The sequence below is a fragment of the Scaptodrosophila lebanonensis genome, unplaced genomic scaffold (genome assembly GCF_003285725.1).
Source record: "Scaptodrosophila lebanonensis strain 11010-0011.00,11010-0021.00 unplaced genomic scaffold, SlebRS2 tig00000113-arrow-arrow-pilon, whole genome shotgun sequence".
NCBI classification, from domain to species: domain Eukaryota; kingdom Metazoa; phylum Arthropoda; class Insecta; order Diptera; family Drosophilidae; genus Scaptodrosophila; species Scaptodrosophila lebanonensis.
This window is the reverse complement of record NW_022060575.1, coordinates 491,836-504,437: the sequence shown is the minus strand read 5'-3', so window position 1 is coordinate 504,437 and position 12,602 is coordinate 491,836. Positions and strand designations below refer to the sequence as shown.

Here is a 12,602-nt window from a genome sequence, read left to right as displayed (position 1 = left end):
TTACAGTTAGTGTCAAGCGGGCAACGAAGCGGGAGGCTGTTTGTTTCAGAGTATGGCCATTGTAGTAAAAAAAATTGGCTGTTCCGATAGCCAAAGAATGGCGTCGCTGAAATAGGAGCACAGAACCCAGGCACAAATTACACATTTTCGTGGAAAATAAAATCTTCCAGGTTCCTGTTTTTGTTATCTGTTATGATACTAATCACGATATATTAAGTAGTTATGCATTAATGAATTTATTTGAATCTTAAATATTCGTTTCTTAAATTGCAGTATCTGTGGATAACATTTGACATCAATAAACAAAACAAAAACATTACTTTCATTTACATAATTATATCATTTACTTTACTATACAAGTATACTTCTATACAAAAAATGTTTTGATGCAGCAAAATGGAGCCAATTGTTTATTTGCATAGTATTTTAACGAAGGTTGATTGAAATTGATTTATTAATTATTTAGCCGAAGAGCTACACATTTACTCACAAATATGATGTAAATTTAAAATAAAATACTATTACTCTTACTCTTATCCCATATTGTTCATTCATAATACACGGGCCAGGCCTAAGATAATGGCCGCATAATTTATGCCGCACCGATCGTAAATCGTGACAGTTAGGCTTGTTTTCACTGAGTGTATGCCGGTTGGTTCCAACAATATTATGCAGATACAGCCATATGTATGTACATACATATATACATATGTATGTGCGTTTGTATGCTGAGCCCAAATGTGAGCTCATTTAAATTGGATCTACAGATGGCTAACAAATAACAACGTACATACTTACAAGCATAAGGTAGGGAACACTTAAACACATTCACCGACTGTAAGCCACACAAAATAACAAGAGTCTTGGCGATCCCATCGGTCAGGTAGCAACACCATAGGAGGCATTTACCTAAGAAACAAGGTATGTTTCGCGTATCGAAGATTTAATACTCTAAACAAGTCTATTGGCAACACAAAGGCAGCTTATTCAGTCCAAGTTCTATAAAAGATTCAACGGTATTTTTTAATGAGTATATCTCCTAAAACAACGAACTATAATTTGAAATTTATTGAGCGTGCGAACCAGCTATTGCTCAGGAAATTTCCGAAACTTTCGTTTGCTAAATATGTACATACATACATATGTATGTGTAACTCAATATGTATAATAGTTCTTTCAGATTGCTATTTATTGCAGTGAAAAGTAACATCTGAAGGATCTATAAATCAATCATGTTAGTTGATCATCCATATGAAAATACATTAATACCTTTCCAAGTTACAAACACCAGAGAAAAATTGGAATACTCTCAGTGAGGGTGTTAAGAATCAAATGCTCAACAAAGAAATTGATTTTCTCTGTTCTGGTGTTGTTGTTTATGCTGCCGGGTCTGCTCTACACCTTCAGAATTTATACTGAATCAGTGCAACAAAAGCAGGAGCAACAACAACAACATCAGCAAGAGAGGGAGAACCTGAATTTGTTTGAAGTTGCGCGCACCTTTCAGCTCAACAGAAAACTCCTGTCTGCCCAAGCGCAAGTCGTTAAGTGTATGGGTGTGTGTGGGTGTGAGTTGCAGCTCGAAGTTGCGCTCAAACCGATCGTCGATGAACCAAACGAAGGCACAACCATGAGACCACTCAGTTGTGTTTGAGCTGTGCCCGCGAATCGTCGTCGCCTTTGGGGTTGTGGCGGTTTAATTTTAATTTACTCGTTCCCCTGCTTCTCGACTATTTCTCCGTTCCAATCTAAGTCGCGCAGCGGTTTCTTTTGTGGCTTGTTTATGTTAATTTCGAATGTGTTATTTATTTATTTTGATTGGCGAGCGAAAATATTGCAACATTAGCAATAAATTCTGTCAATTTATAGTGCATGAAATTGAAAGAAGCGTGAGAGCGCAGCACACACGAAATATTCCCCCAATAGAGTTGTTGTTGGTGTTAGTGTTGTTGCTGCTTGTTTGGTATCTGCCAGATACTCCACTCATTATGGCCCGTCCACTGGCCATTGCCTTTGCCTGCGTATGCGATGCGAGTGTTTGTGTGTGCGCGCGTATGTAGCATAAATAAGCATTGGAAGGCATTAAAGGGTCAAACCGGTTTGCGGAACAGCAACAGTCTTAAACATAGACGCCAGTTGTCCGGTTAGTCAGCCGCCGTTGTCGGCCCCGTCGCTGTCGTTGTTGCTGCCTCCGCCAGCACCATGGAAACATCCTTGCAACGTGTCGCTTCGCATGCCAGCCTCACACAGGAGTTGCCATGCGCTTCTGTAGCTGCAGTCCCGCAATCGCAGTCGCAGCCACAACACCATCACTATCATTATATTCAGTATCCGGTGCATTATCAACCAGCCAGTCAAGCTGGTATTGTTGATGCGGCCAATGTCGATACCCAGCAATGCCAATGCCCCTGCTCCTGTGGACGCTCCAGTGCGACACAGCAGTCGTTGACAGCAATGCAGAAGCAACAGCAACAGAATACACCAATGGCAGTGGCTGTCATCGTGCATCAACAATCTCCGGAGCATCAGCCACAAAAGACGCCAATCAAAACACAATCCGCACAATCTCTGCTCAATCATTCCTATCAGGCACTACATCTGCAGGATCAGGAGCAGAAGCGTTTAAATTTACCGCTGGACACATCTGCGAGTGCAGCGAGCTGTGAATGCGATCTGGAGTGTAGTTGTGGCGTCAATGCCAACACAAACGCTTCCGCTTCCGCCGCTAATAGTAACAGCACCATTGTGGCCCACCATAAGCGCAGTCTCCTCGCCGATGCTATGCTGGGTGCTGATGAGATAACGGTAAGCGAATCGGACAACAACAGCACCATCATCAAGAAGAAGAAGGCCCGCTGCTCCAACACCGCCAGTGATTTACCGCCCAAGGCACGCCCCGTCAGCAGTAGCTGTAACGACATCTACCATGACACAGAGTTGGATGCTGCTGTAGGGACAAATGGCAACGATGTGAGTTGCTGTCGCAAATCCCAGGGCCTGGAAGATAATCGTCCGCCGTTACCGCCGCGACCGCCGCCTAGACCGCACAGTGCTGCCAATAGCTCTATTGGTAAGTGTCCAGGAATCATATTACAGATCGAAATTCTCTAATTAATTTAACTGTCGACTTAAGCTTGTAGCATCAAAAAATTCTCCGAACAAAACCGTTAGTCTAACCTTCGTTATTTTAAATGAATGTAATAAGTAAGAGAACTCACTTCTAACTACTTGTATATAGGATGTATCAATCCATACCAGTCAACTCAATTAAATGTTCTCGATATATGTAATAAAAAATATGATATAAAGACAACAAAGAATGTACAAGTATGTACCACTAAGTCTCTTATGCATCTAACCGTTTTATACATCTGTCAAAAACTTAAAATTTTGATTAAATAATGCACGTAGCGGTAAAATAATAACCATTACGATCAGACATGCTGATCGATGTCCTACTGTTCATCCGGTCGTATGAACAGTGAGTGTAGAAACTTTCAACAGCCTTAGTTCTGGAAATCAATTGTATTCCTAAAATATCCTATAATTCATAATATTTTTAATTGCTTTTCTATTTTATTAACTATATGGTACGACTCAAAGCTTATCCCACTACACTATACAATACATACATACATACATACACATGCATACTCGTACTGTAGATCTCGCAGTTGTTAGTTTGGCGAGAAATATATAGTGTGTATGCAGAATTGTTAAATATAACGCACATATCGAGATACATACTTGTATAATAGCAGAAACGTTGTACACATTTTTTAAAGTCACTATATTTGTAGAAATATTCGTTGTAGAGCTCGAAACTACAATCGACTGGGAGTGACAAAAATGGAATTATTTTTTTTATAAACAATTCTGAATCATCAACAGAAGAATTGAATGAATTCATAAAATAAATCATTGAAATAGACTATGCTTGTCATTTCCGTTTAAATATGCAAATAGGCAATTTTAAATTATTGCTAATTTCGCAGATCTCGTTTTGATTATAATGCGGGCCACCCAAAATGAGTTGCGTGCTCTTTTTCTCTTCTTGGTACGTCTTTCTGCGTTTTTCCATAGCTAGGAGTGTAACTATTGCTTACCTTTTCGATAAATTATCAAGAGCTGCAGGACGTACCCAGTAGACATTTGGACCAACAGCATCCCATTCAGCCGCACCACTTCTGAATTGGCGCCTGCGCAGGCTCACAATCATAGTAGGCCCTCAAATGTTCTCTCACACTCTCTCACAGCTCCCATAAATGCAGCACTATTCGCTGCCCACGGGTGGTGGTTGGAATTGTGTTAATGCCAGTCGGGACTTTCAGTTGACACCGTTCCGTAATTGCATGGATACAACGACGCACTCCACGCACACAAACACACACCGACCCATAGTCGTGCTAAGGCATCTCCATCTCGCAGTTCGCGCAGTCTGTGCTCTGGGCGTCCGAAACTTGTGTGTAGATATTTTTCTGTGGCGGTGTAGAAAAAAAAAAAACAAGTGGAAAAAAATATTCACGACGTATTCATGGATATGTTTCCTGGAATTTGCAACGATTGCGGTCAATTCTTTAAACGGGATGTCTCAGTTTAATCAATCGATGACCTATTCGAGTTAAAATAAAGTTTTTAAAGAGTTCCCCCCCACCCTACAAAGTCCTAACAATAATCCGCAACTGCAATAAAAACGACAACAGAAATCCCTATCAACATGCACGGCTATCCTGTGATGCAGTTTGTACAATACAGCATGCCACCGCCCTGCTCCTGGGTGGCAGCTCCACCACCACCCACAAATGCGGATGCACATCGCGGCGCAACGACTATGGGTTAGCTTCCGCCCTTAAACTACCCGCACATTCCCAAACATAATTCGTTTTCACCTAAAACAACTTATACTTGTATTCTCTGATTCATTTGCTTTGATTTCAGCTCACCGACATGGTGCAGGCATCAAGAAGTATGTGGTGTGGTGCCTTATATGCGGTGGCTTCTCCTGCTTACTGGGGGTGCTCTTTCTTGGCGTGTATTTTCTCCTGCATTCCTACACCATCACAGTGGGAAATTTTGAAACGGTGCCTACTTTTGTACCCGCCACGCTGGTAAACTATTATCAAACTATTTTCTTTTTATAAATAAATATATTTATATGCTAATCCTTAGCTCATTCTCACGGGCGTTTGTATTATGAGCCTAGCTCGACGACGGAATCGCTACAGCTATTTGGTAAGTAGTTAAATCTTCAATCGGTGCCTGATAAATGTAGTAACTTGTGTATGTCGCTCTGCAGATCAAGTTATCCGGAGCCTGTGGTCTAGTCTCGGCCTTGACATGCGCACTGGTAACCGTAACGACGACCGTATTGCACATGAGTCGCCTACAGGCGCTGCGCGAATGCGAGTACGCCCAGAAGACGCGCACCTGCACGTGCTATTCGGACCTGATTGAGTCGCAAGTGGACCGAGTGGATAAAGGTACGTTATTGAACTATCAGAAGCTGCTCCCAGCATTACTCCAAATCGTTGTTGAACTTCAGAAGGTGTCCGCCTTGTTTTCGATTCTCTCTCTGACTGTGGAGTGGTTCACGGATCCCTATACTCGTGCTTGCGCGCCATCTTCGGCCTCTCCGTTGCTGGAGTGCTTATTGCGGTCTTCAGTTGTATGCTGGTCTACCAGCTGCTCAGGTGAGTCCAAATAGTGGCATACTATACTTGTTTGATTGTACAGTTGATAATTGTACTTAATTACAGCCACGAACGGAAGAAAATGTATTGGGAGCAGTTGGAGCTACGTTGTCGCTCACTCTACGCCAGTCAGGCGCCACCACCAAGCTTGGGCGCCATGGCACCCCCAGGCCGTGTACTAAATTGCCGCTGTTGCGAGCAGTGCCACGCGCATCGTCAGTTGACGCTACCGCTCCAGACTGCCAGCTACCCGTGGGATGAGGCAAGTGCTGCTGCAGCGGCGGCCGTAGCTGCCGGAGGCACTGGACCGGATCAACGATTTTGGACGACCCAACCACCAGGCAACTTTTATTCACCCAACCCAGGAGGCGAGGACGCGGCTGCGGCAGCTGTTTGTCGTGCCGGAGATCGTGCGACACGCAGTAGTAGTGGCTGGAGCTGGCCTAGAATGCCATGGCAGCGCCAAACACCTGATACAGGTCGGCGCTTTCGGCAGGCTGCAGCCAGTCCGGATTCGCAGTACGGCTTTTCCTCCACGTCCGCAACAGCAGATGGTAATCAAATGCTCATAGAAGAACAGCTTACGCCTGCTGTGGCCGCCGCATTCAATGCAATGCCACCACCCAATGCCCTGCCCTACGGAGTCTGGGGTCCACCGCCACCGTACAGTGATCCCAATAGCCCGGCACGTCGCGGGTATTATCAGTACCTGCAGCCAAGTGCTTGTCTAGGCGGCGGCCAGGCCTTCAACGGGGAACGTGGAGCGACTTTAGTGGCCACCTCCCTACCTCATGCACACAGCAGCTCCCTGCTGGATCAATCGCATCAACAGCAGCATCAGCTACAGCTCCAGCAACAACAGCAACAACAACGTCTGTGCGGTCAGCATCAGGGAGCTGCAACTCTCGAGCGTATGGATGGCCTGACCCTTGGGCAAAGCACTGGCGGCGGAAACGTGCCACAAGCATCTGTTGCGCTTGGCAGAGCCGCCATAGCCGCCTACAAGGCCAAAGCAGCAGCCGAATATGAGAACACACATTCGGACAGTGATGGATGCGGTGCTCGCGAGCGTTGTTCCAACACTCTTCCCACGCGCAAGCTGAAGAAGCGAATCGAGGCAGGTGCTAAGAGCATCGGACCCAATAACAATGCCGGTCAGCAGCGACCTAATGTGCATCAAGTTTTTGCATGCGACTCTATAGTGCCGCAGGTTGCGGATGCTTCGACCAAGCAACAACAACTATCAAACAGCAACAATGGCGGTGTGGAGAACAACGGGTACCAGGATTCCAATGGCGCCATAGCCAATGGCACCGGCAACCACAATGCGCCAGAATGCTTAGAAGCCGCAGAATCAGAGGTTTACTTTGCTGATGTGAGTAGCTGTTGTAATATGTCCGTCAAAAATGATAATTATTACGAGGATGCGCAACAGCGGGCACACCGTACGGCTCATCACCACGCACATCCACATCAGCACCAACACCATCACAGTCATCAGCATAGCAATTGCAGTCATAGCAGTAATCAGAGCAGCTCCACCAGTACCAATGCAACCAACACCGGAAGCAACAACAACAATGCTAATGAGGACTACTTAGCGCAACGGTTTGGACGACGCGAACATTCTATACGCAGCCGATTGCCTTTTCCCCAGACTCAAGCGGAGGACGATTATGAGAGCTCCAATCTGAATATGCCCACGCTTAAGACCGCAGCCTTGGAGCAACAGCACCAGCAGCTACAGAAGGATATCTCACGCCAGAGCATGTGTTCCGTCGAATCAGAGGCCAAGACTGAATTCACCGATCTGTCGCCATCGACACCATGTAGCATCGGTCCCTTGCCGCCCCCACCTGCCAATTTTGCCAGTGATCCGCCAAAGCCAGCGCAGCAGTCTCCCAACTTTGTTGCCTCATTTCCCTACTCATCCGAATCTCAGTGCTTGGAGGCGCATCGTCGCTCCACTAAGAACATTCACGAGCTTCTCCTTTCCGGAGGAGGAGAATCCCACTACGAGGTAATCAACGATCGCAGTGGCGGCAGCGGTGGTAATTACCAGCTACAGCGCTCCAGCGGCAGTAAAAACAAGTCCAAGTCGAAGACACGATCGCGTGATCAGCTTGATATCTACGGTGGTACGGGGGAGCGCTCGGACTGGTCTGATGGTAGTAGTGCAGCACGGAGCAGCAGCAGCAAACGTTTGTGAGACGAAGTCTTCGTGTAGCCGGAGGAGACATTCGGCGGACTTTGTGCCTGTGACGGAGAGCGTGGTTTCATTTTCAGTATGTAGTTATAGTCCTCGATGCACACCTACGCATATTAACCAACAGCACGCAATCACAGTCTCAGTCTAGTCCGTCCGCATACATACACACATACATACAAGTATGTACATGAATATATTGCTTTTGCTGTGGTCTTCCCTATAGTTTGTTAAATCTACATGTAATGTTTGCCATCCAAAACAGACTTTCTTCCTAGTTAGTTCGTTGATAGGTAGTGCGCTTCTAAGTTAGGCTTCCTATATCTATCCCTATATGTTTATCACACCAACTATTTTTTAGGCTCGCACCATGTAGACGAGCATCATACAAGTATTTGCTTTAACTATTTTAAACCAAACTCTATGGTAGTTATATAGTATATTTATACCACACATCCATACATGCATATGCGTAAACAATATTGTAGAATTAAATTAATTGTTGAAATTGTAGCAACGATAATCCACTAATATTATACAAAAAATGTTTTAAATATTTACCTGCGTATACATACAAACATACATACATACATAGTTGCATATACACACATATATACATACATATATACTAGTTAGTTAAATGTTAGAGCGTGCAAGGCAAATTTATTTAAAAATATATGTATACATATTAGACAAGTTCAAAAGAAAATCTTTGAATGCTTGGGTGGCTAGTACACATTTTAAATTGCTATCTTAATGTTGTCACACCTTCCTGGGATATGTTTGCTATTTATCTGAAGAAACTACACCTGTGATTAGCTAGTTGCAACTGTTTATACGAAAATCCGCAAATTCATCCCAACCGGCAATTAAATTTAACGTTATAATTACCAGGGATGGCAGTGCACTTATTCGGAAATCGATAAATGCATATCGAGTGTACATGGGCGGCTTGGAAATAATAACGGCTAGTTGTAGATAAACTACTAGCGTATCCGGCTTGCGTTGTTGCGCAACTGAATTGTAGTGCTTTTAAGCATTCCGATGTCACACCTTCCCCAATACCTCCTTCGCTTTTTATTGCTTTTATGGCGATTAGATCCTTTATTATATTCTTCGTCTGTACAATGGACATCGCCTCTTTGTGTTTCTTGTATCATTTCGCGCATTTGCGAAGCCGCAAGTCCCATTCAATAGATCCTTTTTTGGTCGTCGTATTAGACAATTTTATTTATTTAAGTGGAGTAAAAAGTGACTGTCAATGTCGCCACGAAACTTCACAGGTGCACCTATTGAACTATTTTGAATATTGCGGCTTCGGGCTCTCTAGGGAATAAACATACATACTTCCATTTTTATATATATAGACTAATATTAATTTATTTTTATATAAAACTCAAATGACTACAGCTCCAACAAATTTACAACAAATCTATGGCGCTCACACATTAAACTGACAAATAAGATTAAAACAGAAATGCTCAAAGGAGTGCTGTTGAGGAAGGCGCCGGCGTTCTTGCGATCTGCGACGCCACCATGCGGTATCTCATTCTCCGCATCGTCAGGTGTCACCACCTCATCCGCAGCTATCTCCTCAAGGGAAAGCGTAATGGCTTCATTAATGGTACGTAATAGTGGATAGTTCTGATTGAGACGTCGTGGCGCTGCCGTTACAAGCTTAAAATCTGCGTAGACGTCGTTATCTAGATCACAGTTGCCTAGGAAATCATCGGTATCAGTGGACCAGACCATAACGCCAGCCAAACGTTTCATCATTGCAAATTTCACCTTGTTCGCAATCGACCTCGCACTGTCAAAGGTAACGACGCTGACTTCCCCGGTAAAAACGTTCCGCTCCGAATAGGCCAGCACTTGGGAGGTCTGCCCATCCCATTGCTTAAACCAGCCTGAAGTTTTATTGCCCAAAATGCTGCAGATCTCATTGTATCCTAAGAAACCATCTTCGCGAGTAAATGGTCCCTTAAAACCAACACCATCCGTAGCGTCTCCCAAGACTCCATTACCCGGTGTCTTGAATGTGCGCCCGTAAAACGGCAACCCAAGCACCAACTTAGAAGGTGGGGCACCCAGCTTTAGCAGATAATCGATGCTGTATTGCACACTCAGCGGATCAAGAGTGTCTGCAATCAATGGCGCATTATATCCTACTTTGCGGTCCCAACTGCCGTGATAATCGTAGCACATAATGTGTAAAAAGTCCAGATAGCGCGAAATCTGTCGCACATCGTAGGCCTGATCGATGACATTCTTGGCCGCTCCTATAGCAGACGTCAATAGCAGGCCATAATTATCGAACTCATCGCGCAGCTCTTTGGTTAACGAAACGAAATTCTCTCGATCCTGAGGTCTACCATCACGTTGTGTTGGATATTCCCAATCCAGGTCCAGACCATCAAAGTTGTATTTTCGGACAAAGCTCGACACCTGCTTGACAAAGCGCCCACGCTGTTGAGCATCGCCCACCAAAATTGAGTAGTTCCTCGATCCCTCATTCCACCCACCAATGGCCAGGGAGACTTTTAGATGCGGATGAGTGCGCTTTAGTCCGGTTAGCCGCTCGTATCCACCCTTTCCGTACTCCTCTTTTAGATCCTGCCAGGGATCTGCAAAGCCAGGTAATTTAACCGCACATGTATTTGTAAACTAGGGGCTTACTCACCTAGAGACTTTATAGCCGACTGCGTAATATCCAGGCCGGCGAATGCATAGACCACATGTGTACATAAGCTCGGATCGAAGTGGTCTATGGCATAGGCGCCTTGACCCGGTCGATACACAGCCCAGGTGGAAATATAGCAAACAACCACTTTGTCATGTGCAGGTCCTGTGAAAGAAGCCAGAAAATTCAACATTTACATACTCGTACATCAACCCTTGTTGCGGTTAACCATAAAACTTACCTGTTTTTGCCTCCACCACAGAAGCCAAAAATATGCCTGCGCCCAATGTGAGCAGCAAAAGCACCTCCTGCACGATGAAGGGCATACCTCTGGAAAATATTAAGTAAATGTTTAAGCTGTGCTTCCAGAATCAATTAAATCAAACAGTAAATATATCGTTGTACGTTAAATGCTTCGCGTGATAGGCCCATTGTCTTAATTGAACTGCAAGATGCCGAATGATTGGCTGTGTATCTATAAATATATGTACTTTTATATATACTCATCCACAAGATATTTTTTCATAATTTCAATTAAGTTCACTCGTTGCTTTAATTGACCAGACTTTGTCTGCTATTGGAAAAGTGAGGGGCCATTATATAATTCATACATAGGAATGTATTCTAAGAAAGAAGTAAGTCTGCGGTGAATCACAAATGATTATTAAGTTAAGTGTTGTTTTTGGTCTAAAACAATTCAAATGTCGCGCGTTCATGATGTTGATGCATTAATGTAAATATAAAGTATATACCGTTTCTGTATATGTATGTATTTCAAATAAAATTGATATAGCAATACTTTTATTCCAAATCGGGAACTTTAATTTATTTTAAGCCAATTTAATGTGTAGGCTGTGGAACCTGATTCTCTACTTTCACTCGTTCACCCTAAGACAGAATCGAGTGACGACTTTGCAGCCGGCAATGTGCTAACATCCATATCGTATATACATATGTATGTATATATAACACAAAATGTCCCAGAACATGAGTCAGCCAGTCAGTTGGTTGGGTTGAAAAACTTTTGTCTTGTAAGAAAAACAATGGCAGATAACATGCTGATTTAGGTAAACGAAAAAAGTTTGATTTTTGATAAGAAATAGCACAAACAATCACTTTAAAATACAACTTGCGATATCGTTATTGAACGATGCGGAAAACACGCCATTGGCATTTTTCATTTTAAAGCTTAATTTTTTACTCATAAACTTAGGGAAACCGGAATCCGCCGTCGGAAACAAAGACAATGCTAGAACCAAAATTATACAGGAAACAACGATTACTTATAAAACCAAAAAGCGTAAAAAGGTAATAAAAACTCGCAAGTCTGTTGTTGCTGAAGATATATTCCAGATGTCTCAATTTGTGTATCAAGAAGAGGACTGCGCATGCGTAGCTGCAGCCCCATTGCTGTGAAGTGAAAATCTAATTAGCATTGTTGAGCATGTATGTGCATACATATACACTCGCTCGTTGTGGGCGAAACCCTACTTAGAAACCCATACACTTGACGCACTTGAAAATCGTCAAATATTAGTATGTGACGTGCAATACATGCACAAGTTAAAAGTTTTATGGAATTACGCACTGTTTTTTTTTAAAGTAGTTTAAAACTTGCTTTGTTTTATCTCCACTCTACGCCGTTAAAAAATCGTTCCGTTGCCAACGCGTTGCTACCAATAACTAAACCCTGGCGCGGCCACAGCCACAGTGTAAATTGATACATAACGCCACTGAAGCCGAAACGCTAGCAAAAGGCAACAACAGAAAAGTAGCCCAGCAAGTCGCCGAAGAGCCAGCCGTGCCTAAGACGCGCTCAGCATAAAAAGAGCGCGCCATTCACCCAGCGCGGTTATATTCGAAATGACAAAGAGTCAAAATAAAGAGAATGATCGGTAAGAGTGGGAATATATGTATACATATGTATGTATGTAATAGTTCCGCAAATTCACAATGTTTATACACTTCTCTGAAAAGTGTAAGGGCTTGCTGTATCGTAGTGTGTAAGGATGATAGGTCAAATTTT

The 12,602-nt window shown here is 43.5% G+C and overlaps 2 protein-coding genes across 2 annotated transcripts; one reads left to right on the top strand and one right to left on the bottom strand.

Moving 5' to 3' along the window:
* The first annotated feature begins 4,685 nt into the window (after positions 1-4,685).
* On the top strand, positions 4,686-8,338 carry LOC115628293. The gene is made up of 6 exons (XM_030524339.1): positions 4,686-4,835; positions 4,939-5,108; positions 5,170-5,232; positions 5,297-5,480; positions 5,543-5,690; positions 5,757-8,338. The coding sequence occupies exons 1-6, from the start codon at positions 4,718-4,720 to the stop codon at positions 7,897-7,899; spliced, it is 2,826 nt and encodes a 941-aa protein (XP_030380199.1). The 5' UTR covers positions 4,686-4,717; the 3' UTR covers positions 7,900-8,338.
* A 962-nt stretch (positions 8,339-9,300) lies between these two features.
* Positions 9,301-12,217, bottom strand: LOC115628408 (probable chitinase 2). The gene is made up of 4 exons (XM_030524497.1): positions 12,165-12,217; positions 10,818-10,906; positions 10,577-10,741; positions 9,301-10,520 (listed from the first exon to the last, which is right to left on the bottom strand). The coding sequence occupies exons 2-4, from the start codon at positions 10,900-10,902 to the stop codon at positions 9,301-9,303; spliced, it is 1,470 nt and encodes a 489-aa protein (XP_030380357.1). The 5' UTR covers positions 10,903-10,906; positions 12,165-12,217.
* Between the last annotated feature and the right edge of the window lie 385 nt (positions 12,218-12,602).